The sequence below is a fragment of the Falco naumanni genome, chromosome 1 (genome assembly GCF_017639655.2).
Source record: "Falco naumanni isolate bFalNau1 chromosome 1, bFalNau1.pat, whole genome shotgun sequence".
Lineage (NCBI taxonomy): Eukaryota > Metazoa > Chordata > Aves > Falconiformes > Falconidae > Falco > Falco naumanni.
Genome location: NC_054054.1, coordinates 39,243,048 through 39,269,827, shown reverse-complemented (window position 1 = coordinate 39,269,827; position 26,780 = coordinate 39,243,048). Strand labels below are relative to the sequence as shown.

The 26,780-nt window shown below is 46.3% G+C and overlaps 1 protein-coding gene across 6 annotated transcripts in view; it reads left to right on the top strand.

Annotated features, from left to right (window-relative positions):
- Nucleotides 1-26,780, top strand: part of EXOC6B (exocyst complex component 6B) — a 311,968-nt gene that overhangs the window by 148,253 nt on the left and 136,935 nt on the right. For all 6 annotated transcript variants that reach the window (XM_040590557.1, XM_040590521.1, XM_040590539.1 and 3 more), the window contains exon 8: nt 8,101-8,169. In XM_040590557.1, the coding sequence (XP_040446491.1) occupies nt 8,101-8,169 (69 nt within the window). The remainder of the gene's footprint in view (nt 1-8,100; nt 8,170-26,780) is intronic.

Below are 26,780 nucleotides of genomic sequence, written 5' to 3'. Positions count from 1 at the left end.
CCTGTTAAAAATTAAAAGACAGTCCTTTGATAGTTCCTGTTCCATCTCAATCTAAAAATCCCTCACTTACTGTGGAGTGGGTTCTTGCAGCAGTGTGAAACGTAGTGGTGCTGGTGGGGTGTCCAAAGTCGATTTGAATTAGGAATTAGAATTGAATTTCTGTTAGAATTGAGAGGTATAAGGGAAAGCATAAGGAAAACATTAAGGGGGGAAGAATTTAAAGACAATAATTGGTAAAGCACGGTTGGGTGAAATCACAGAGTAGTTTGGGTTGGAAGGGACCTTAAAGCCCACCCAGTCCCACCCCTGCCATGGGCAGGGACACCTCCCACCAGCCCAGGTTGCTCCCAGCCCCGTCCAGCCTGGCCTGGGACACTGGCAGGGATGGGGCATCCACAGCTGCTCTGGGCAGCCTGTGCCAGCGCCTCACCACCCTCACAGGGAAGAATTTTGACCTTGTATCCAATCTAAATCTCCCCTCTTTAAGTGTAAAGCCATTCCCCCTCGTCCCATCGCTACACGCCCTTGTGAAAAGCCCCTCCAGCTTTCTTGCAGCCCCTTCGGGTACTGGGAGGTGCGCTAAGGTCTCCCCGCAGCATTCCCTTCTCCAGGATGAACCCCAGCTCTCCCAGCCCGCCCCACCGGAGACTCGGGCACCCTCCCCACTCCGCTGCCCGGCGGGAGGTGCCCGCGGGGCGGGCGGGGATGGGCGCGGCGGGAGCGGCGCTGTCCGTGGTGATGAAACAGCGCGGGGGGAGCGCCCGGCCGGGCTGCGGGGTCTCGCGCGGAGCCCCCCCGCCGCCTGGCGTCAGCCCTGCGCCCCCCGCCATCGGGCAGAGTGGGGGGCTGGGGCACCTGCCTGATGGGGGGCGGCTGCGGGCCTGGGGGGTCAGCCTGGAGAGAAGGGGCCTGGGGGGGGACCCGGTGGCTCTGCAACGGCCTGGCAGGAGGCTGTAGCCAGGGGGGTCGGTCTCTGCTCCCCAGGAACCAGCGACAGGACGAGAGCAAACGGCCTCACGTTGCGCCAGGGGAGGGTGAGATTGGGTGTGAGGGAACATTCTGCACCGAAAGGGCTGGCAGGCGCTGGCACAGGCTGCCCGGGGACGGGGGTGTCATCATCCCTGGGGGTCTTCAAAAACCATGTGGCTGTGGTGCTTGGGGACATGGTTCAGTGGTGGCCTTGGCCATGCTGGGTTAACGGTTGGACTCGCTGATCTTTAGCATCTTTTCCAACCTAAATGATTCTGTGATTCTGAACCTGAAGGAGTGGTTTGTGTGTAACGGGTTGACCCCGGCCAGTGGCTACCCCTGCCCCACCCCAGTTACTCGCTCACCCCCTGCCACCCAGAATAATTGTGGGGACAATGTGAAGGGCAAAACGGAGGAAACTCATGGGCCCAGGTAAAGACAGTTTAACAAGTAAAGGGGAAAAACCCCATCAAGTGCTGCAAAGGCAGTCGCGCAGCACCTCACACCAGTAAGCCTGATGCTCAGCACCATGGGCAGACAGTGTCCGAGCAATGGCTACTTCTGAAAAATCAAATCCAAAACCCTATCCCCTCCCGCCACCCCCACAGTTTTATTGCTGACCCTGGCATTACATGGCATGGAATAACCCTTCGGTCGGCTTGGGTCAGCTGTCCCAGCAGTGTCCCCTCCCACCCTCCTGCCCAGCCCCAGCCTACTTGCTAGGGGGCAGAGTAAGAAATAGAGACAGTCTTGATGCCATGTAAGCACAGTTTAACAACAGCTAAAACACTGGTGTGTTATCAGTGCTGGTTTAGTCACACATCTAAACCACAGTACCATGTGGGCTGTAATGAAGAAAATGAATTCCAGCTCAGCCCAGTACAGTCTGTAAAATCTTAATGAGCAGTTCTTTGGTAAAGGGTTCTCAAAAGTTACAGGCCAACTGCAGAATTATTTTTTCATGGTTGATGGATTCATTCCTAGCTTCTCATTTTCTGTTGTGACTCTTTCTTGTTATGGTTGTCTGATCTATGCAGGAATACTATTAATTCAGAATCTGAGTCTCTAAAGTTAATCCTTGTTGCTTAAAATTAAGTGTCCTGAGTGCAAGTGAACTGCATCTCGCTTCCTGCACAGCCCCACATTCTGGAGTGATGGAGAAGGCTTTCTGGGCTTAGAGGGGCAGTACTGCAACAAGTGGGCATGTGTTGTTTGCTGTGCTTTGCCCATCACTGAGATTGCTAAACCTCATGCTTCTCAAGGAAATACAGAGGATGACTATCAGAAAAACCTTGAGAAAGAAAAGGTGTCCCCTTGTAGCATAAAGTCAGTAGACAAGTAAAGGAATTATCCTAAAGCATTTGAAGTCTGTACTGGTAGATATTGCTCTTGACCTGTCACAGCCAGTAAAGCCAACCAGTAACTGCAGGTTTCTATTTGGAAGATGGCCAGTGAAGACTAGTTGAATACAGAAAGGGAAGAATGAGGGGTGCCTTGCACCCACTCCTGCCCAGAATTGTGAACAGGATGGTCCTAGGTGTTTCTGATTAAGTTGAGGCAGGAGAGCTTCCTGATCCTGGTGCACAGTGGGCTAAATATTTCCTAGAGGAAAAAAAATAAATATCTGAGGTGCTTCAGCAGGCTGTGTTACAGAGTTCTCCACCTAGACAGGATGAACTGTTCTGGAGGATGAACTGTTCTGGAAATCCTGTGATTCCTTACCCATATGGAGCAATCCCTTCATCCCTGCTGCAAAATCTGCAGGAAAAGCTTTGAAAGGGAAGAAAGAGCAGAAGGGTTTTGCTTACACTGTTGCTTGTATTCCTGTGTAGACCATTCTCTCCCTTGGAGTGAGAAGCATAAGAGAGTTCTGCTAGCTGCGTTCAAGAGGACAAATACAAGACTCCACTTCATTTCATGTTCTCCAGTTGGGAGACATTATGGTCTAGACTTGTCCCACTTAGGTACAGATGCCTTGCGGAGGTGGAAGCTCCCACTATAATCAGAGTGAGGGAACGGGCATGGCTGTAAAGTCAGCTGGGAGAAGGCTTAAATTCTGTTTTTATGAATGTCAAGTTGCAGAAGGAGAATTTGCATTTCACAGCGAGTAGCTCCACAGTCTGTTCAGTTTGTGCCAGCTGTTTCCTTTGTAGTAAAGAGCATCCAGAAGACTACAAAGCTCATCCAGATTCTTCTCATTTTCAGTGACTTTTCTTTTGCGATCTTGTTGAATACCACAGGACAAACTCGCTGGTCTTGTGCCTCGTTTCTTCTTGTCCCCAAAACAGACTGGTCAGGTGTCTGTGAAGTGGTTGGATTGAGTTGGACTCCCTGGTGCTCCCTTGTGAGAGAAGGGAAGTTCTAAGGAAGGACATCACACTTCAGAAAAAAACAGCCACTCAACTGTCTATGAAGAATAAATTAAAAAATTCCAGACAGTTTTCTATTTGGAGACTGAGTTTGGCACTCAACATCAGCAGGTGTGAGGTGTAGCCAAAATTCATCATGCTTCTGGCGTTCCTTCAGGTTGACCTGGCTGTAGGAATAAGTTGTAATTCTCTAAGTGAGTGTAATAGATCTCTGTTACAAAGTTTTGGGAGCTGGAGCAGGGACCCCAGGGACCTCTCTTGGCTTTCCCTGATAAACGGCTTTGTTAGATGCCATCAGCCTTCACCTTTTGTTTGCTTCCACTAGTAATTATGCAAGCCATATTTTGGACACTGAGACAAACCTCTCTATTTCCAGACAAAGCTGTCTGCCTGTTGTCTATAACATGAGCCAGACTGAGATCAGTTAGTCTGCAGGACCGTCTGGCCACTTCCAATATTACAGTATCCTGAACATCCTCTTGACCGTAGGAATACATTCATTCACCCCCCACCCCCCCCCGAAGTTTAGCCATGGGACACAGTGGGACAGTCAAAAGATGCCAAGACCATACAAGATGTAGTATATCTACAGCAGAGTTTATTCTTTACTTCCATTCAGCATGGGATCAAGTGCTTCCCAGCTGCTGGTACCCAAAGAGATTAGATGTGATTTGTTGAATCATGGAGTGGTTTGGGTTTTTTAGATCTTCAAAGGCCACCTAGTCCAACCCCCCTGCTGTGGGCAGGGACATCTTCAACCAGACCAGGTTGCTCACAGCCCCGTCCAACCTGGCCTGGAATGTTTCCAGGGATGGGGCATCTCCCACCTCTCTGGGCAGCCTATGCCGGTGCCTTACTACCCTCATCATAAAAAAATCCTTCATTATAGTCTGAATCTACCCTTTTTTAGTTTAAAACCATTCTCCCTTGTCCTATTGCTCTAGGCCCTATTAAAGTTTGTCCTCATCTTCTTACAAGTCTCCTTTTAAGTACTGAAATGCCACAATAAGGTCTCCCCAGAGACTTCTCCAGGCTGAACAGCCCCAGCTCTCCCAGCCTGCCCCCACAGCAGAGCAGCTCCAACCTCTGTGACCATCTTCGTGGCCTCCTTTGGACTCACTCCAACAGGTCTATGTCTCCTCTGAGCTGGATGCAGTGAAGAACCAACGCTACCTTCAGCAGTAGAGTTTTTACTCTGCAAGGTGAACAGATGCTTTCTGCAGTGTATGCATCACAGGAAGAGACCCAGCCTGCTCAGCATCCTCCATGGGACCTGAGCCTTTATGATGCGGTGTTGTATGCGCTCATGGTCCTCTGCGCCAGCTCATCCATGTATGCCAATCAGTGGACCCGTGAGATGGTTCATAAAACACCTCTCTTGAATGCCTGGTGTTTAAGCCTTAAGCCTGGAGGTTACACAGAGACACATACACGCGTGCACCCCACCCTTCCCTCCCCCACACACCCCCGACACCCACCTCAGTGGGAGAGGTGTGAATGTATCTGTGCTTGTGCCATGTCTTCACATCAAAAAATAACAAGGATCACAGATTCAGGCTGTTCTATCATAATTTATCTAAAGCCTGACTGGAGCATACCTTAACTATGGGCCAGCCTTGTGTTGATGGCAGCTACAGTTGAACGTTTTCATTGGAAACTTGGCTTCCATGGGTTACAGTTGCTACAGTCAGTCTTTAACTCAACTGATAATGTTCTTGCAAAAAGAGTGTTTGGCTGTTTACAGAGAGTGGCAGGTCTGCCTCTGCTCCCAGCACCAGGAACGTGCTGGGTGCAGGATTTGGGAATGAGGTTTGACTGGGAAAATTTTGAACAAGATGAATAAATTCTTAGTTCTGCAAATCAAAAGGAAAAAAAAAAAAATCAGGCTGAAGGGGAGATGTCAGGGGAGTAATCAGTCCTGTTGTTGAGGTGGCTCTAGTTCACATTTCATCATTGAGGTTCAGAAATCAAAGATCTGTTTATTTTTTTGAACACTGGTAGTGCAGCTTTGGCTAAGAAAATCAAGTCCCTCCTAAAGGGTATGTGCTAAGCTTGAATTTTTAGATATGTCTAAATATCTACATATCAGCTAAATACCCGAATATGTTAAATATTAGATATGTTTAAATTGTGCAATGTGTTAAACTAGCCACAGAGATAGCTTCATATATTCTGTATATTCAGGTCCCTGGATTGGTTACTCTGGAAGGATTTCAGAGGACAGGATTATTATGTCTTTTGTTGTAGGGCTATGGCTGTGTGTGGAAGAGGTGGTCAGGTTTTTTCCTTGAAATATATTGTAGGTTTATAACCTGCATAAAATCCTAACACAGTTTTTGGGTGCCTGTCTTTCTGTTTGCAGAAAGCTTTCTTGTGGTCCAGGAATTGCACTTCCACATCTGATAGTGTTCTACCCAGATTAACAGTTTTAAAGCTGTTAATGTCTCAGAGATGTTAATTCTGCAGGATAGTCCAGCATCTTTTTTTGTGAGTGTGTGTGTGGGCTTAAAAGTTTTTACAGAAGATCAGAGACTGTGAAAATGTTGCAGTCTGCTTTGAAAGAATTTCTCTGGGGGAGTAAACTCCGTTTTTGGCAATGTCCTGATTTCACAAATCTTTATCAGGAATATTTCTCCATGGACCGTGTTCAACTAGTGCCCCAAATCCAAGAGGAGCAAAACCGTTTGATCCTGAATTCAAATTCATAGGAAAACATTGCCTGCTTTGATGATGTTGTGAAGGGATGACAGATTTCTCCTCCCTTAGAAAAACGCAGGGTGGACTCAGGTCCATGCAGTCCAGCTTCCCCACGCTGATGGTGGTCGCCGGAGGATGGCTGGGTCGAGCAAGTACCGATACTTCTCTGTCTGCTTTACTGATCTCCAGCAGTTTCGCAATCAGGGATTTCTGAGCCAGAAGCGTTTTACTGTTCTACCAACTGGAGACCAATTGCGCTTTATGCCGGAGGACTACAGCAAGGCAAAATCTGTATCCCGAAGAGTCCACAAACCAGCTGAAATATGGCTTTGGGAGCTATTTAAGGAGCACAGAAGACCTGGGAGGCTGCAAATGGAAAATAAATGGCAAGGAAGGCATGATAAAATTGGCATTAACACAATAAAACTGCTGCCCGTCGTTTGCAGTTGTCAAATATAGTCTTATAAAAGCTAAAAGCAAGAATGTTAGTGAGACTGGTGAGCTCTGTTTCACAGCTGCTTGCTCTAGGTTCAGCTGCAACCCTTCAGCTGGGGCATGTTGAACAGCCAGGTTTGACATGGAAAGGGTCACACGGGCGATTCCAGCCCAGTATCTCGCTTGGAAACCTTCCTCCTTCCTGGTGAGCCAACCTTGCCTATCTGCAAGACCCGCTCAGATGGCATGTCGGAGTGCTTGCTGCCAGGATGAGAAGGAAAGCTCAGTGGGATGGATGAGCCGGCTCGTGCTATACCCCAGTAATACTCTTATCTGTCTGTTCCCAATGAGCTGGCTGCTTCCCTTCCCTGCACCGTCAGGTTGGGATTGTCAAGTTTTTTGGGGTCTTGAGCGATGCTGCTGGCACGGGATGGGATGCTCCCACGCCATGCGTTGCTGCTCCGTAGTTTTGCCATTGCTTCAGCTCTAACCAAGAACCTGTGCAGCGCTGAGGACTGAGTTTCTCTGCATGGAGGAGATCTTTTAACAGCTCCGGTTCTGCATTATACAGGAGGCTATGTAGTTTTTTTAAATAGCAAAACTTCCCATATTCCCTTTCCAGCCCATCATTTCTGCACTCCCCTGCTTGGAGCCATTGCTTTAGACAAGGAGGACCACTCACCCCAGGCACTTTGGGCATGGTTGGATGAGGCTTTCATACCCTCATCCAGCTAGAAACTTCCCTCTTCTTCATCCTACCTCCTTTTTAGCAGAAATGCCTCTTAAGTGTAATTAAAAATATATCAAATAAACATGTTTCCCAGGCCTGTCCATTGGTCCCTTTCATCTTTCTCCCCTTTTTTCCACCACATGTCAACAGAACACTCCCCTCCTCTCTGGATTTTGGGGGAGAAGGGTGGTTGCTTAGCTTTATGTCTTGGCCAACAAGCTTAATACTCTGTTGGCTTGAACATATCCAAAGGACACAAGCTTCTTGTATGCAAATTTCTCCTCTGATCTTTCCTCTCGCCCTCCCTCCCTCCATCCCACCCTTCAGAAATGCGCTTCCTTGTCCCTGTGCGAGACTCACTGTGTTGTTGAAAGGTGGTGGAGTCTGTGTGGCGCATGTTTTTTAAGGAAAAAAAAAAAGAATTTGTGCTTTTAAAGAAATCAAATTAGAAATCTAGAGAATAAGGTCGTGTGTTGTGTGTCCCCCCCCCCACCCCCCGACATTGCATAAATTGCAATAGCTTGTGCCAGAATGCTTGAACTTGTATTTAAGCCTATGGTCAAAATTAAATCTCTGCTGAGCTGGCTAACAGAGGGCCAAGTGCTACAATGTGATTCCCTAGGGGAGTGTAAATAGAGCGAGACCAATATTAAATGAAATTTTCCTGCTTTGAGTATCTTTAAAATTTTTAAATCTAGGATATATTAAATACATCCTATAATTCAGACATAGGTAGATAGATATCAATTATCAATCTAATTATTATGTACCTGAAATCCTGGTGTTGCTCTTTTGAGCCTGCATGCATTGGAGTTGCACTTACCTGTACATGGTATTTTAGAGTTGCACTGGCCTAGATGTCTTCTACCTATTTCACACCAATCTCCTGCTGTCTTTTAGGTGCCTGGGGCCCAGGACCTGGTGGACTTCTCACCGGTGTACCGTTGCCTGCACATATACTCTGTCCTGGTGAGTAACTGCCGCCCGTGAGACCAGTGCTGACGCTGGACTATGGTTTAAAGAAGACGATGTGTTGCCGCTCCTTCCATTGCTGCTGCTGGAAGGAGGAGGTTGGAAAACATTTATTAATGTTCACCTAGCTAGGAAGTGCATTACCTGTGGTAGAAAATAGGCCAGTGGTGGATGGATTTGAGTAAAAAACTCACAGTTACTTCATGCAGGCCACAGAAATATAAAGGGATATTTTCTCCAATTATATGCAGACCCTGGGTTTATAATATACATATTTCTTGGTCATGCAGTTTTTCTCCAAGAATTCTTCTTTGACCACAGTAGCTTCATTATTCAGCACAAATGGAGAAGTTGTGGGGGAGCAGTTGTTTTTGAAGGTATTGTTTGCTGCGCTTAGAACTTTGCCGCTCTTCAAATACTGTTTGGCAGGAGCAGGTCTGCTGCCGTCCCACCAAATCCACCGTTTGGCTTTATCACTCCCAGCTTCCCAATAGGCTTTGCGTGCGCTGAAACACACAGCCAAACTGAAACTGTGATGTGTCGGTGTTTGGCTATTGTCTGAAAAGTGTACTGAGCAACATTGTGTTCTTGAGAACTTCTCAGAAGAGCTCCCATCCCTGTGGATGTAGGCTGCTGGATGAGCTGTGTTTTCTCCTAGGCAGTATGAGTACGTAAGGCATTGATTTTCTTATTTATTTATAACGAGGGTGTATAAGATGCCCTTTGTAGCTTGCCCTTCAACTTTCTAATTTCTAAGATGCCTCCAGCAGCGTATAAGCCTTGTATCTGCAGGCCCGAAGAACCTGTGTTTGTACCCATTCTTTAACATCCTTTGGAGGGAGGCAGCTTGCAGAGGGCTCTTCTCCTGTGGTTGAGCAATCTGAAGCCCAGGCAGCAGATGAAAGGAGCACTCTGTTCACAGCTTTCCTCCCTTGCCACGGTGGAGCCAAGCTTGAGAGAGAATTGTTTTTAAGGCACTTCTAAAGCCAGTTTCTCCAGCAATACATACAAACGAATTTGTGAAAGGAAAAGAATTGTCATAAGAACATTTATATAAAATCTTTTTGTGCCCTCATCTGTTAATAATTATGTAATTTGGCTACATTGCCATGATATTTTATTGGAATGAAAAAGTTAACCTACCCAAAATGTGTTACTCTGTTTATCTTGGACAAAAACCTCCTCTTCAAACCCGGTTTTGGGAGCCCGGTTCAGGGAGTGCGCTAATTGAAGATTACAACTGGTCTAAAACACTTTGTGGATTTCAAAGTGTCACTTTATTTGGAGAAACTTCAGTGAAGAATATGTGTAATGAAAACAGGATTAGGAATCCTATTTGTGTAGCTTATATGCATTTGTTTAATGCAGGGGTATTTATTTAATTGTGTATTTATACATAAAGCTGTTATGAAGAGGATGAAGAGCTTTTGCCGGGGGATATAAGTTTTGCGCATTTGAAATGGTCTTGTTTTTTTATTGGGGCTTTGTTGTTGTCTTGTTGCTTTACTTTTTAATCTGAAATAGCAGTTGGTCCTCCGGACCGTGGTAGGGAAAGGCTGCTGCTCGAAGACAGGTCTCGTGGCTGGTGCTCTGTGCTGGATCTGGAGGGGATTGCCTTCTGCTGGAGCTGGGGATAGTGCAGGGGTCTCTGTGGCGGGGAGGTTCAACCCAGTGCAGGGGTGAGCATCCTCTATCCCCAGCCTGAGCTGAGCTTATGCGGTCCTTCTTCCCCTACTCCTTCTCTATTTCAGCCAAAAGCCCTAGTAATGAGGAAAAAATAAAATACAGCAGAGCTCTAAAGAAGGTGTGTTGGTGAGATGGGAGCAAGAGAAATAGGTAACCAGCCGTAGTAAAGGCTCCTGAAAAGAAGATTGCCCTTTTCCTGACCTGTGATTGAATCCTGCCCTGGCTTTCGAGGCCCAACTTGGGCTGAACAATGTCAGAGATCCAGCAAGCATCGAAGGAAATAGTCACATCAGTGTCAGACGGAAGGATCATAATGTAATAGTTACCAAAAAATCCTAATATTTGTCATTTACAATAGCGTTATCTAAATGCTTGGCCTGCAGTTAAAAAGGCCCACGTTGAATAAACATTGAGATATTTATTATTTTTAGTGAAATCGACCTTCCAGTCACCTCGGTTTTATGGCTGTGCTGCTTATAAATTCCCAAAGGATTATTTGAAAAATCCTACTCATATCTGCCAGCCTTATCAGCAGGGCAGAAGTTCACATATTGTAACGGGAGGTCAGCTTTCGGTCATGGTCTTACAGAGGGGGCCAGGCACCTGTAAATCCTTCCTTCAGCAACCAAGGCGAAGTACAATATCAAACAGGCAAGGAGACTTTTCCAGGAAACGCTGAACTTTCTCAGGAAGGGCAGAGGAGGGGGAAAGAAAGTGAAGGAAGGTCAGGCGGGGGTTAATTGAGAGTTGGACCTTGGCGTGGTGGTGGCTCCGGGAGGACAGGCCCTGGTGGGATGCTTTATGGGACTATTCATTGGCGATTCCTTTTCTTGTGAGAAACGGGCTGGCTGACAGTGTCTTGAGGAAGAAATGGGCGTAGGGGAGGTTTTGAATATCTACAGATATCGAGCAAAACATCACAGGAGGGTATTTGTGTATTATACTGGGAGTTGCACACACGGATAACTCTTCTCTGCTCAAATAACCCTTTGATTTCAGGATATGGGTTTATGTATCTAAACAGTGCCTTGAACAACAAGTCCTTGCCCTGTCTTTGGTTTCTGCATGCAGCAAATATCCCCTGAATTGCGTGGAAAAAGGCTTCTCAGGTGACAGGTCTTGTTTTAAATCGATATGAATTGGTAACCGCTGAGCAACCTTGGTGTCTTGGTGGGAATCCTGATAGTATTAGACAAATGTGTACTGTCCTTTTCCTAGGAAAATTGAAAAAAGGCTAGCTGGAACAGTGGGTATAGTGGTTCTTCAGGTTGCAAGAGCATCATGTAAAAGGGTTAAGGTGGGGAGCTGGCAGCAGAGCCAGGTGACGTGAGTCCTGGGACCTGTCCTGGTCTCGTTGGTCAGTTGGCCAACAGCTGTGTCTAGTTTTAGCTGATGGTAAATGCTAAACCCCACTTAGTTTCTCTTCAGCAGCAATGTGCTATTTAAGGACATTAATCTGCAGCGTGGTTAGCCTGCTAGGCTGTTGGTATCAGGTATATCTTTTCCTTGAGTTAATAGAGAAGTTTGTTGAAAATGGTAATATTATTATATAAAGAAGAAACAAGAATATTTCAGTGAAGTGATTTTGCTATTGACTTTTTTATCTTTTATGTTGTCTTTGACCAAAGTCTATGTAATGCTCCGGTTGCTTTGATCGATATCCAAAATAAATTAGGAAAGGTGAGGTTTGGGCCAGATGGTTTATCTGCTGGAGCATCTGAACAGCTGTTGGGTGCCTTGTATTTCAAGGCCAAGACATGGAATTACTTTGCTTTACATAACAGAAAATGAAAAGCAATTTTTGTTTCATGTTTCCCGTAAGCTGTAGCAAGGCAGAAAGCAAAGAGTGAATGAAGACTAGAAAGGAATTAAAAAAAACCCAAAACAACAAACCCAAAAAAGTCAGAGCGGTTTGCACAGAGGGTGCTCCCAAGAAGTTGTCTCATAGGCAGCTGACGGTGATTTAAGTCGCTTAAGCCTTCTGCTTCAGCCAGTGCTGTTGCCTGTTAGTACTCATTTCGGGTTTGCCTTAGCTAGGTGGGTTTTTTTAGCTTTATGCTAATTGGTTACGAATTACTTTGAGGTTCTTAACATGTTCATGAAGACACTGGTATTGACACTCCCAGCTCTTTGATCTGAGCTACAAAGGGGTCATTTTAGGGTAAAGAACAAGTGTCCAAAAAAAAAAAAAAAGAAAAAGAGAGCAGATTCTGATGTAAATACAGGCTTAAAACTGTAGCTGCCTACTAGTTGATGAAGTATTTCTGGAGAATCCCAGAGCTGCATAATTTAGATAAATAGCGGTTGACAGCTATTTACTATAAATTTGTCGTATCTCGCCATTGACGTTTTTATCTGCTGCATTGCTTCTGCCCCAAGCCTCTCTAACCCTAAACCTGCTTTGATGCACGAAATCCATTAAGAAAGGTAAAAAAATGTAGAACAAATAATTAAAAAACCCCATCCACTTTACTAAAAATAATCAGTGTAGAAATGTCTTTAAATGCCTGTATTAAAATGCAAGCATTGTGCATAAACTGTACCCACCTGGTACATTTTTGCTCACCTATTTCAGTGAAGAATATGATGTTTAATATCTCTTAGCTGTGTGGAGCCAGTGGCCTTGGGAGGGAAAAACATGCAATTATTTTTGCTTACTGCTAGAATTGCTGTGTTTTGGTCACAGAAGTTGTGCGGGGATTCATGGGCTCAGGGTCTCAAGGGGGAACTGTTTGGCTGAGGATGGGAGACACCAGTTTGGATCTCCAAGCCAAGCAGATTTCATTTGAAGTGGGAGATGCTTCAAATCCGATGGTGGATTGTTGGTCTCCTCCCAGCCCTCCACTTAAATTATTGTATGTTTTTTATTTCTCTTAGAAGTGTGCTAGCAATTGTGCTGCCTGCATTAATCCTCCTTTTTCTGCCTTTGTGGGCTAGTAAATTGGCAGGCTGGTTGCTCATCAGCTTGCCCGTGGTGGCAGTGACACAGCCGGTTGTTCCTGCCCGCTTCCCACCTCTCGGGGGGGAGCTCCAGCGTCCCCACCAAAATGTTTGTTCTCTCGTAACGGGGAAAAACAATTGAAGTTCTTCTTTCAAGGGATGAGAAAGCCTCTTATAGGAACCACAATTCAAATAATAAGGGCTACCCAACCCTCTCTTTCATATGAAAATGTCTCTTTTTTCTCTTTGTAACGCTAGTTGTTTCTTTTATTTGATACTGAAACACAAACCCTACCATGGAAAGTCTGTGGTTTACTTCTATTTTTGAGATCAGTGTTGTAAAGTTTTTCCCTCTGTGTTCTTGGGAACTTTAAAACTTTTTTTTTTTTTTTTTTTGCGGGGGTGGGGAGGGAGTTGGGTGGGGGGGCAGTGGAAAAAATTTCCTTCTCGAAGTCTCTGGTAACTCCTTGTTCATCTCAGACACTTTGCAGATTGTCCCATCGTTGTGTCCTGGCATATCTCACTGTCTGCTGACTTGGCTGACCCACTGGTGCCTGGTGGAGTTAGATAGCTATAAACACAGCACTGAGATCATAGGGAAAGGCTGAGGGTGAGACACTTTGTGCACTGGATTGATAAGGACACAGGAAAAGCCATTAGAGTGAACTGGTGTCAGTGACCTGTGATAACCATTCTGTACTACGTGCTAATGGACCCTGGGTAGTGTGTCTGTCTGTAGTGGCAATAGATTTAACTTTTGTAATTGTCATATTGCTCTTTTAACCCTGTGACCTTATTACCCATGAGAAAACCACTTGGCTTCGATCAAAGAAGCAGCAAAGAAATCAGTGTTCATTCTAAGCTGGCTAGATATGATCACAGGCAGTCTTGATTCTTAAAATATTCAGCTTGGAAAACAGACATGTTAGAGGGGGGAGGGGGAAAAAGAAAAAAAAAAAGAGGTTTACTACAATAGCCTGATGCAGACTTCTTGTCACCTGAGGTTAGGATCAGCAGCTGTGCTTTCCCAGGGCTTTGCAAAGTTCTGCGCAGTCCCTGAAAACATGCTGATACTTTACATTTAATGCTGATTTCATCCTGATTCACTCAATCCCGTTCTGCTCTTAGTGGCTAGCTCTGTTAGTCCTGGCCAGGGGAAATATATAGCTTCTGTTCATCTGATTTCATCGAATCATTCCAGATGGATGGGACCCCAGGAGGTCTCTGGTGCAACCTCTTGCTGAAAGTGTGGGCAGCTCGGAGATCAGACCAGCTTGCTCAGGGCTTTATCTATCCTGGTCTTGAAAACCTCCAAGGACCAACACTGCAAAATCTCTCAGGTCAACCTGTTCTGCTCCATGCCCTATCTGTAGGTATTGAAGGTGGTTGTTAGGTCCCCCTGAAGCAGTCACTCCTCCAGACTGAACAAGCTCCATTCACCTCTCCTGTGGGGCAAGTGCTCCAGCCCCAGCCATCTCGGTGGCCTCCAGTGAACTCGTTCTAGTTTATCGGTGTCTTTCCTGTATTTGGGAGGCCCAAAACTGGATGCAGGGTACAGATACAGCCTTAACGAGTGCTGCATAGAGGGGGATAATCGCTTCCCTCAATCTACTGGCTTTGCTCCTGTTAATACAGCCCAGGAGGCTGTTGGCCACCTCTGCTGCCAGGGCAGACGGCTGGCCCGTGTTCAGCTTGCTGTCTGCCAAGGCTCTTGGTCCTTATCCACAGAGCTGCTCCCCAGGCAGTCAGTACCCAGTCTGTGTTGTTGCAAGAGGCTCTTCCTTCCCAGGTGCAGGACTTGGCATTTCTCCTGCCTTATTTTCATCAGGTTCCTGTCAGCCCATTCTTCCAGCATGTTGGGACTCTCTGGCTGGTGACTCTGCTCTTGAGTGTATTGACTGTTCCTCCCAGTTTGGTGTCCTCTGCAAAGTACAGGAGAGCATGCTGTGTTGCTTCTCCCAAGTCACCGATAAAGATGTTAAGCAGGGAATGTCCCAGAGCAGACCCTTTTTAGTTCACCACTTGTTACCAGCTCCCATGTAGGGTACAATTCATTAATCACGGTCCTCTGAACCTGACTGCCCCACTAGTTATTTGCCCATCCAGCTCATCACTCATCCAGACTGAGACATCTGAATTTAGGTACAGGAATATTATGGAAAAGCATGTCAAAAGCCTTGCTGAAGACAATGGCACCCACTGCTTTCCCTTCATCCATAAATCCTATCACGCTATCATAGAAGGCAGTTGGATCATCGGAATGACTCCTCCCTGTTAAGTATGTGCTGGTTTTCCCCAGTCCCCTTCTCCTCCATATTCCTGGAAATGTGTCCCAGGAGGACTCAGCTCATGACATCCTCAGGGACCAAAGTGACGTTCATTGTGCTGTAGTTCCTCAGATCATCTTTGCAGCCTTCGTTGTAACATTTGCCTTTTCCCACTTGTTGGAACTGTGTATTTTTTTTATAGTATTTTAACTATTTCAGGGCCTTTTGTTCAAAGGAGCATTTGTTATGAGATGTTAACCTGGAGTGGTGCAGAACGCAGGTCATCTGAAAGATGCTAAAGACCAACACCACCATTTGTATTGTGTAAGTGTGGGAAGGCTCTTCCTAAGCTTTGCTTTGCTTCCAGGCATTGGGACTCAGGAGGGTCCCAGGAATATTTGGAAAATGCCTCAGCTACCCCAGAGAATTTTGTGGTGGTGTCCAGAAGTGGTGATATCTCAAAAACAACAAGTGATAGAGACGGAAGGATGCTGATTTGCAAAGAATTTCCCTGAAGAGTGTTGAGTTTTCTAAGGTAAACCCCAGCTTAACAGAAAGGGAAATCTTTATCAAGTGTTCCCACTCTTTTCTCATCCTCTGGTTATAGACTCATAATTGTTTAGACTGGAAGAGACTCACGGAGGACTTTTGTGCAACCCTCCACTCAGAGCCGAATTGGAATTTATGTCAGGGGTCTCAGAGCCACATCCAGCTGAGTTTTGAGGATCTCCAAGGGTGGTGACTGCCCAGCCTCTCTGGTCCCGGTCCCAGTGTTTGACCACCCTTACTGTATTCCCCCCCATTAAATTAATTTGAATTTATTTCTTTGAATTTTGTCTCTTGCCACTCCTTTTGCTGTGCATTTCCAAGGGGAGCCTGGCTCCACCTACCTTGTAAATCCTGAATTAGATATGCTTCCTTACCCTTCTTCTTCCTAACCTTCCCTCATATCTTGTGTGCTCCGGCTCCTTCAGTTACCTCGGTGGCCACTGCTGGCCTTGCTTCAGTGTGTAGTACACCAATATCTCTACAGCTGCTCTTTTGCATAACACTTTTAGAGCCCATTTTTATTGCAACTGGATCACAAGTGACATTGTTCCACTGGGCTGATGCTGATAGTCAGTATTTAGGATTTATTTTTGTTCCTAAAAATAAGGAAATGGCACTCAGTGCCAGTTTGTAGTGACATGTGAGAGGTACTGCAACATAACACTAGACCTAAATGTGACCCTGGTGGATCAGTTCCAGATTTTCTTGGCTATCCCCAAAACTGGAAGGAGAGCAGAGGATGAGGAACCCCTCCTAGAAGTGAAGGGTCCTGCCTGTGGGCTGCCCTTGGCAGCATTGCCTCTGGACTCCATGTGTGCAGATCGCTGAAAAACAAGAGCAACAAGATATGCATGGAAGCAAGGCTGTGAGAATATACTGTCCCTGCCTTACCTTGTGCTGTTGAGTATTTTAGTTACCCTGGCCTTCGTAACTGGTCCTCGACAGAGTATGTGTAAGATGTGGACTCTTTAAGACTGCTAGAAAAAGAGGCATTAGGAAGATCCTTCTGCAGAAGGACTGGTGAGCTATGCGTGTTAGTGAAGCTGTGTATTTTGTGCATAAATTAACCCCGGAGGGAATTATCATGTGCTGACCAGAAACAACAACTTTTTTTTTTAAGAGAAGAGTGTGTTTGTGGGGGAGGAGGGGGCTGTAAAATAATAAGCCACCATGTTTTATGCGTCTTGGAAAATGGCTTGATGCACAGCTGCGGTTGCTGTTTTCCTGCTATGTATGTTGTTTCTCATCTTAAAGGTCTATATGCACTGTATCTGGGAAATGATTGCCATCCTGTTTTCAATAAAACCCTATTTTTATGAAGGGTCTTGAGTTGGCTGGACATTAATTCTCAATCTGTTTACAAATATTTGTGCAGGAAAGGGTGAGCAATGTTCAGGACGGGCTTATGACGCATATACCCCCTATTTCAGTCCTTTGTTCAGGAAAATGTGGAAACAAGGCAGTTGTTGTACAATGAACAAACACCGCCTCTGCATTCCAGGAGTGTGGTGCGGGAGCTGCTTGCTGCGGGGCAGCAGTGGTCTGGCAGTGGGAAGATGAGAAGCACGCAGACCGCCATCCCAACACAAAAAATTGCTTCAGCTCAGAGATCAGCAGGCAGCTTGGGTCTTATTTTATGAAGGGTGATGGAAAAGCTCCAATTCAGGGAGTTGATAATTGCTGTACACAAAAGCTGGGATATGTGCAACGTGTTCAGAAGGTGAGGGTTGCCCTCAGAGAGGTTTTCCTTGGCTCTGCTCTCCTGAACCCCTCCAAATGAGAGGTTTGGCTTCTGAGAAAGGTGTCTCATCTCTTTTATCATTTGAAGCTGGTACCTGGAGGTCTGGGTGACTTATGATCTTCTAGTTTCTGTGCTTTGTGGAGACGTAATCATCTACTTACAGACACTGAACAACCCACAAGAGCTGTTATGAGAGCAGGGATTTGTCTCTTGCCTTTAAATCTTTTCTCCTGGCTTTACTACCTCCAGCTTGTCTTGCCTCAGCCATGGTGTCATACAGTGTCAAAACGCCTTGGAATCCTTCTGGATAAAAAAACTTCTTGGGAATAACAGTCCAAAAAGTTGTTCCTGTTCCCTCTTGTGATTGTTTCAAACATTAACCAAAGGACATGCATGGAACAATATAGCAAACTCTTTATTGTAGCCATAGCTTGGGTATGCCACGGAGCATGCTTTCTGCAGCTGCTGCTATATAGGAAGCCTCGTGATATTTTTGTATATAGACCCTAAAACCTGTACGTTGACTTGTACGGGTGTCCACCATATATACGTTATTTCTCTTGAGGGAAGCTGCGGTTGTGTTCACCTTCACAGCATCGCAGGCAGAGGTTGGAGGGGACCTCTGGAGATCACCTTGTCCAACTGCCCACAGAAACAGGGTCAGCTAGAGTGGGGTGGCTCAGGACCATGTCCAGCTGGGGTGGAAGCTCCACAGCTTCTCTGGGCAGCCTGATCCAGTGTTTGGTCACCCTCACAGTAAAAAGATGTTTTTCTGCATTCAGTGGAAATCTTTGTATTTGTGACAACTGGGTACCAGTGAGAAGACCCTGGTTTTGCCTTCTTTACTTCCCCCACTGGGTGCTTATACATGTTGAGAAGGTCCCTCTGAGCTTTCTGTTCTCCAGGCTGAGCAGTCTCGGGTCTCTTGCTGCATGTCACGTGCTCCCGTCCCTCAGTATCTTTATGGTCCCTCACTGGGCTTGCTCCAGTGTTGTCTGTCTGTTGTGCTGGGGAGCCCAGACCTGGACACAGCTGTGTCTCGCCAGCACGGAGCAGAGGTGAAGGATCACTTCCCTCGACCTGCTGGCAACGCTCTGCCAAACACATCCCAGGAGTCTCTTGGCCTCCTTCTCTCCAGTGGCACAATGCTGGCTCATGGTCAACTTGGTGTCCACCAGAACCCCTAGGTCAGGGGTCCTCAAACTTCCTAAACAGGGGGCCAGCGCGCGGATGCAGTGGCAGGCAGTCATCTGCGGCTGCCTGGTTTCCCCCCGCAACCCCTAGTGGGGGGGGTGGGGGGTCTGTAAATACCGGGGGGTGGATTGAGGACCCTGGGGGCCGTATCTGGCCTGCGGGCCGTAGTTTGAGGACCCCTGCCCTAGGTCCTTACCTGCCAAGCTGCTTCTGAGCTGGTCACCCCAGATGTGCTGGTGCCTGGGGCTGTTCCTCCCCCAGGGGCTGGACTTGGCGTTTGTTGACCTTCATGAGGCCCCTGTTGGGCCACTTCTCCAGCCTGCCCAGGACCCTCTGAATGGTGGCATGCCCCTCTGGTCTGTCAGTTGCTTCTGCCAGTTTTGGCATCTGCATTTTGAGGGAGTAGAGGGATCAAAGGCAGCTTTCACCCAGCAGAGCTCCATGGGTGATGTGTAGGGGGAAGGAGAACTCGTTCTGCTCAAACGAGCCAAGTGCTGGTTCTTGTGCTTATGTCTCCTTGTGTAACAGAGCTATTTCACTGCCTGGTCATTTGGCTTCTTGACTTAAGTTTCCTATAAACCCATAATTATTTCATATGCGTTGGCTGAGGTGGGCAGAGCTGAGAGCTGGTCAAACCAGAGGTCCTGCTGGTGCGCTTCTGGTTGGGAGTAGGCTGTACAGCATCCCGTGTGCCTGTTTGAATTTGGTTTATGTCAATCGTGGCCTTAAAGAGGGGCAAACCTTCCAGTTGTCAAACATGGAAGTGGGCTGCTAGGACATGACTTGTTCCTGATACAGAGTTTATAGCTAATACTGGATGTGCTGCTCCTCGGCAGTGCTTGGAACAGCAAGTCTGTTTGTTAGTTTCTTGTGTTTATTTCTTCCTGCTCCCTGACCATTGCCCCGCATTCTGCGATGGCAGAACAAAAAACCAAATACACACATAGAATTTTCCAATGCAAACATTTTATAGCAGAGCCGTAGGAGCGAGCTGCGTTTTTGTACTGGAACGTGGTGTGTGGGATGGGTGCTTTCCTGCTCCTTCGGAGTACGTGCTTGGATTCAGAGAGAGGAGGAATGAAGAGCTTTAAGCTCACATCATGGCAGTACAGCACCTTCTCCTCATGGCAGTATCCCCATTTAGGGGCTTTCCCCCCACCCCGTGCGGCTACAATTAACGCAGCCCCTGCCTGCCAGTGATAATTAGCTCTCTGGTAGGAGACATACGGCTTAAGCCGCACAATATTAAGCAGGCTGTGAAAAATGGGTGAGATTTGTTGCAGACTGCGTTCTTCTCAGTCTGTTTTGCCTCCTATCCTTCCACCTTCCTCTTCCCTTGGCTCCTTTGCCTCCCTCTGGACCTGTCCTTCATCTTCCTCAAGAACTCATTCTGCACTCCTCTTAAATTAAGTTTTTAAAATTTTTTTCCTTAGTTGATGGAAGCCCTGACAAGAACTGATTAGCTGTTGGGGATGCATCCTTCCTTGCAAATCTTGTGACTGATTTCCACTGCTTCCTTCCTTCCTCGAGACTGGAGAGCAAGCTTTCTTCTACGAGCAGACAGTTGCCTCCCAGAGGTTTTATGCACGGTGGCCTTGCGTGGAAGACTCTGTGGGCTTGTCCTGAATATATTTTTTTCCCTGGCAGCTCATTCATTATAAAGTTTTAATGAATTTTAAATATATTATGAAAAGAGCACTTGGTGAGAAACCATCTCTGCTCATTTTTACGCTGGGAAGTGTTGGGTTGTGCTTTTCTCTGCAGAGAGGGTGGATTGAAAGCAAGTGGAGGAGAAAGGCATGTCCCCGTGTGCTTAACCTTGCAGGTCACCTGGAACGGGAGGAGATCGCCAAAAATGCAACCTGAAAATGTTTAGCTGCTGCTGTTTATAATGAGGAAATATCTGTCTACATCATCGCTTTGTAACTTTTCAAAAGTATGACTTAAAAAGGAGAAGGGGGGGTTGGAGAGGAAGCTGCGCCGCAGTATTTTCCAGAATGAGAAACACAGGCTACTTGTTCAGTCAATTCAGTTTAGGTCAAATGTAGTTATGAAAAACAGATGATTGCTGGTGATCAAGCTGTACTTTGACAAATATCCCATTGTTTGAGCGTGCAGTGATTTCTTCAGAGCGTTACCCGGTGTGGGGTTTGGCGATTGCTTTCCTCCAGCTCGGAGCCTGTCAGCTGGCGTGGGGCTGGGTGCTCCAGACCCAAGGGCTTGACTCCATAGGAGGAGGGATTGCACAGAAAGAAAAGCTCGGTGCAAAATGTGTGAAGTTTCCACTTTAGCTATTAAAATATGAGCTCACTTGGGGCTCTCAGAAATGCTTGAAAGGACGCTTCGTATGTACGCATTGCATCCTGTGCTGCAGAGTAAAGGTTTATTTGGGGGATGCTGAGATGAGAGAAGTTCCTTAATATTTGTGTATCTTAGCCCTGTGTCACTTTGAGTTACTACGTATTCTTTTATGGTTTCCCCTAGAAAATACTCAACTACAAATCATATCTGTGGGGTAAGGAACCTATTACTCACATTTCAGAGACAGGGCTAGTTGTAGCTGAGATAAATGTACGTGTCCCTGTGCAAGTCTGATGTGGGGAGGTTTAGATTAGATGTTAGGAAACATGTCTGCACCGAAAGGGCTGTCAAGCACTGGAACAGGCTGCCCGGGGACTGGGGGGAGTCGCCGTGCCTGGGGGTGTTTAAAAGACAGGTAGCTGTGGTGCTTGGGGACATGGTTCAGTGGTGGCCTTGGCAGTGCTGGGTTAACGGTTGGACTCAATGATCTTAAAGGTCTTTTCTAACACAAATGATTCTATGGAAGGAGAGCCCTGCTCTGACACTTGCTGGGTCTTGTGCTCTTCTGCTTCGCAGCTGAGTGGTGGTGCTTTGGTGGAATTTCTCTGCAAGGTGGCTGTCAATCTGAAACAGCAAAACACATTTTGGGTGTATTTTCAAATTTCTAAGGGTGAGAAGCAATGTGGACAGATACATACTCTGTGACCGGTTTTATGGACGATAGGAAGGCTGCAAAGTGCCAATGGAATGTTTAATCCTTTTTAGGATCTTGTTCGGAAATCTGTATCCTTTTGCTCAGTAGTCTGTCGGCTTCTGGGATGCGAGGCTACTAATTGTGAGTAAGTTAATCTTGGACAACTCAGGGGACAAGCTTTTCTTCTGTGCCTTGTGGTACCATCTAAAAGATTCAGTCTTAGCAAAAAAAACCCCTTCAACTCATCGCCCTTGCCTCAAGTTGGTTTGTGTACATGGGGATACTGGAGAGAAGATTGAATTGATCAGTGTGTGAGCAGGTGGATCAGATGCTCAGGACATATATGCAGGTGGCTGGGAAGTCTATAAGCAGAAATGAGGTTGAGGTTGATACAGAAAAGCCTTTTCATGGTAGGAGAAGGTCTCTTACATATCTGTCCTTGGAGCAGTTACAGGAAATGTTCCATTAGACACTGGGAAGGCCAAAGGGCTGGGTTTGTGTATGGTGCTGGTCATTGGCATAACTTTTAGAAATGTACACTGTTACTTGATGTATTTTGTCATCTGAAAACAAAACCAAAGCTATTAAAAATAGGAAAAAATGGTTTGTGTTTGACTACTTATCAGCGTCACTGGTCTTTGGGGTATGAACATGCACTGGATCTTCTGTTGTGCTGCTACCAGTCAGAGATAAACTTTTGATTATTAATCATGGGAGAAGATTAGACTCTTCGACAAATCTTAATTTGTGCATGTTACTTTCTACTCCTTTGCAGCAGCATTAACTCTGAGGAACTGTGAAAGCTCGAGCTGTCATCTCAGAAAAGTTTAATGTCCTTCTCGCCTTTTACAGCTCCATGTGCTCTGCGCTTCACTTCATTTGTCAGGCACAGCAACTCCAGATTTGGAGTACTACTTCTTTCTAGCTATTAAAAAGTAAGATTTTTAAGATCAGCAAAGGCCCCCAAGGGAAATGTTTTGAAGTATTTGAGTCTGCCTTTATGTTCCTTCTGGATGAACATATCTCTTTTTAATATCAAGAATTGATTTGATAAATACAAAAATACTGTTTTAAAAGGTTGGCCATGTGTTCAGTGTTTATACAAGCAAACCAACTCTCTTTAATGAGAATGATGTGATGTTAAATCTCATGTTGGACTGTGGTAAGAGTCTTTTACTTGGTCTAGTTTAAGGAAAATCTGTGGTACCCAGTCCTGGCTAAGCAGAGTAACAAAACAAATGATGCTTGGGTAGTAGAGACTGAAAAACTTGCACTCCCTTGCTCTTGCTAAATGAACCCAGCAGCTCTAAACCAATGACTGAGCAGTACATTTTCCTACCGATATTTAATGGAAAAGAAAGCGCATTTCTGGTTGACATTTAAACCTATTAAAATGCAATTCAAGTGGGATTTGCATCTTGGGTTACTTGAAAGATTTACTATGGCTACTTGTCTGTCACGTTAGGAGAACTCGCTTTACCCTGAGAATCCCTACCGTTCACTAAAATCCCCGTATTTAGCTTATGCTTGCAGATGCTTTCCTTGCAGCTGAGATGCCTTCACCTGCACCATGGAAGAAGCTCAGCCCAGCGTGATGAGTGACTTGACGTAGCGAACGTTAAATAAGAGCACTTATTTAACTGTGTAGGGCTAGAATTAATGTAGTCAACTGGTAAGTACATTTGAGGATTTTAGATGAAAGGGATGTTCAGTCTGGGTGGACTCTGGTCAGCAGAGTCCTCCTGTTGCGGTGTGGTCCTTGCACCCATAAGGGTGAGGAGCATTTCTGGCTGACCCATCAGCAGCGTTTTGGTGGGCCAAAGAGTTTTGCATTTCCCTGGGGGGCTTCTGTCCTCGTTCTTGCCCAACAAACTGTTTTGTCTCAGGAAACCACAGGGTCACAGAATCTGTCGCTGTATTTCAAATCTCAAGTTTCTAATTTGAAACTTTGATCAAGCCTCAGAAGAGGGGCAGGTCTTGGTCTACCAGTCCTCTCCTTGCTCTCCCCTGGCTGCTGTCTTTTCTGCTTTCAGAGTTAGTGATGAACATAGATGTGAAATATGCCCTTTCTCCTGGGAGGTCCTCCTTAACTTCCGTAGAGGTGAAATTAATAGGGGAATAACATTGAAGGAGGAGATTGCTGTCCCTTCTCCTCTTGCAAAAGCCCCCTTAAACTTACGTTGTTATTGGAAAAGTGAAATGGGTTGTGAAGGGAAGTTCTCAACATGAATGTGCTTGAAATCAGGCATGCTGCTTGTGATTTTACTTGGAAGAAAGCATCCATCTGTTTTGTGCATAGATATTTGGTCTTTCTTCTTCAGTGGACTTACTGCAGGGTTTGAGCATGGAGCATCAGTTCTTCATCTGGTCTTCTCTGCTTGTGTTTGGGAAAGGATGAGGTTTCGGGTGGGTGTAATTCCTTCCAGAACTGCACTGTGCAGCCTGACAGACCCCTGCAAAGGCTTTGCTGGCTGCAGAAATAAACTTTATTGGTGGGAGAGGGAGATCTGTTGCGCAGAGAGAGCCGAGTTGTTGATGCCAACTTTGTCCCATAGTTTTTAGGAGATGTTTTCAGTGTGCTCCATCCAGCCCATTGAGCGCTTTGAAGATAAGAGCACCTGAGCCCCAATTCTCTGTGGCTAGCCATGGTATGGGAAAAGCTTCGGGTGTGTTCATAGCCTGTGCTGCCGTGGTGGCCCCTGGTTTTGGGGCTTGGTTGCAGGTTTTTGGTGGCTTTTACCTCCTCTGAGCCACAGTAGCACAAGGAGTCACTTCTTACAATTTTGTCATGCAAGCTGAATTTTTTTAATAGAGAATATGAAATTACAAGCACTGTTTTCATCACCATAGACTCATAGAGTGGTTTGAATTGGAAGGGACCTTAAGGATCACCTAGTTCCAGCCCCCTGCCACGGGCAGGGACACCTCCCACCAGCCCAGGTCGCTCCAAGCCCTGTCCAGCCTGGCCTGGGACACTGCCAGGGATGGGGCATCCACAGCTGCTCTGGGCAGCCTGTGCCAGCGCCTCACCACCCTCACAGGGAAGAATTTCGACCTTGTATCCAATCTAAATCTCCCCTCTTTAAGTGTAAAGCCATTGCGCCTCGTCCCATCGCTACAAACCCTTGTGAAAAGCCCCTCTCCAGCTTTCTTGCAGCCCCTTTAGGCACTGGGAGGCTGCTGTAAGGTCCCCCTGGAGCCTTCCCTTCTCCAGGCTGAACCCCCCCAACTCTCCCAGCCTGTCCCTACAGCAGAGCTGCTCCAGCTTCTGACCATCTTTGTGGCCTCCTCTGGACCTGCTCCAACAAATCCATAGCTGCCTTATGTTGTGGTGGGGGCAGCACTGCAGGGGGGTGTCTCACCAGAGGGTCAGAGCCCCCTCCCTCACCCTGCTGGCCATGCTGCTTTTAATACAGCCCAAGGTACAGTTGGATATATTTCCCTATTTTTTAAAGACTTGCAGTCTGTTCTGATCTCTAACCTCTGTTTTCTGTGAAACTTTGACACAAAGTCTTATGGACACTAGAAGTTTACATGGGCAAGAGAAGCTGTTGGGCAAATTTATGGAAAAAAGTCCATCAAGGGCTATTAAATAATAAGACCTGGCTTGTGGATCTGGGCGTCCCTGTACTGTGAGTTGCTGGAGGCTGAGAAACTGTGCTGGAAAAGTTGGATTAAGTGTTTGCCCTGTTCTTGTGTTATTTTTCAGTAACACCAGGTCTAGTGCTGGCCAGCGTAGGAGGCAGGGCGCCGTTCCCGGGCTCTGCCTGCTCTGCCGCCACGTAGCGTTTGCACGCCTGTGTTAGGAAAGCTGGTTGCTCCTGCTGGTTAAATTCAGGTTTTATTTAGTTACCTCTAACACCGGCCTGAGCCCTGTGCAGGCAGGACAGGGAGTGTCTCCTGTCAGCTCTTGGGCACTGCTGTGTGACTGACTGTGTGGTGGAAGACCTCACCGTTCCAGTTTTGCCTAGGGTTTGAAAGACATTACGTTTTCTGATTTATTTTTTTAATTTTTTTTTTAATTTGAATGAGGTTAAAATACTTCTAGCTTCTTTGCAGAACAGAGGCTACTGCTTTTTTAAACCTGGGAATGCCTGATTTTCCTGGTTGTAGTGATGTATAACAGGTGAAAGAACTTGCGGCATTTGAAAAAGTATTTATTTCCTAGACTGAGCAATTGAAGAGCACTTTATTCTCATTGTCATGCTTTTTTCCCCTGCAGTTACAAGGATTAGAAATTCCTATTTATTTATCATCAGTGAAGGCTTAGCTATGCAGCAATCTTTGATTCCTGCTTCTGTGGTTGACACAAAACAAGTGAGTCCTGGGCTAGGATCCTGAGAGCAGAGCTAGCACCAGTACTGGCTTGTGATTCTGAAGGAAACGTTGAGAAGTGAGCCACCTGAGCCTCTCATCAAGCTGAAGAAGCAGTTTTGTGCTGGCAATTTTAGTTGTTCTGGGCTTTCTTTTTTACCTTTAAGTCTTCAGTTCTTCAATTTTCCATCACGTTGCCAGTGGCAGTTGGCTGTCTCTTTGTTGATGGCTTCCCACTGCAAGAAGATGGGAACCCCTCGTCATGGCCAAAGCTAAGAGGTATTTGGCTTTCTGCTTCTGGTCCCGACCTTCCTGCAGTTGCTTTTGTGTTGATCCCTTGGAGAGGAAGGAGAAAATGCTGGGTTTTTTTCTTTCCTCTACAGCACCAGTTTACTGTGGGACCATGGGCTGGGAAGCTGGTGAGCACCACGGTCTGGTTGTCTGTTTCTGAATTCCTTGGTCTTAAATGGAGAAGAGAGTGGTTTGCTCCCCTCTGTGTCACACAAGCCATAAAATTTTCACATTTTTCGTCAAACTGTGATTTCTTTCTCTTGGGAAAACTGGAGCATCTATGAAAGGGGCTGATGTGGGAAGAAGCTGGCTTCTGGTCCAGGCAGAGCGAGGTGATGCCTATCTCCAGAATTCTCATCTGTCAGGTTCAGCTGAGCGCATTGCATCCCTGCGAGCTGCCAGGCTTCTTTTTTGGGATGGAAACTCCTCCTTTGGCTTGCGTGGCCCCACCCTTTGTCAACCCGGGTCAGAGGTTGTGAAAAGCAATAGTCAATTAAAGCTTTATTAGATGAAATTAGCAATGCTCTGAAAGGAGCCGCCAAGCTAAGGCCACTAATAAAGGCCCTTTGTTAAGGTATTTAATAAATTAACGCTCTGCTGTGGCGGGGAGGGCGGGAGGTGATTACAAAAG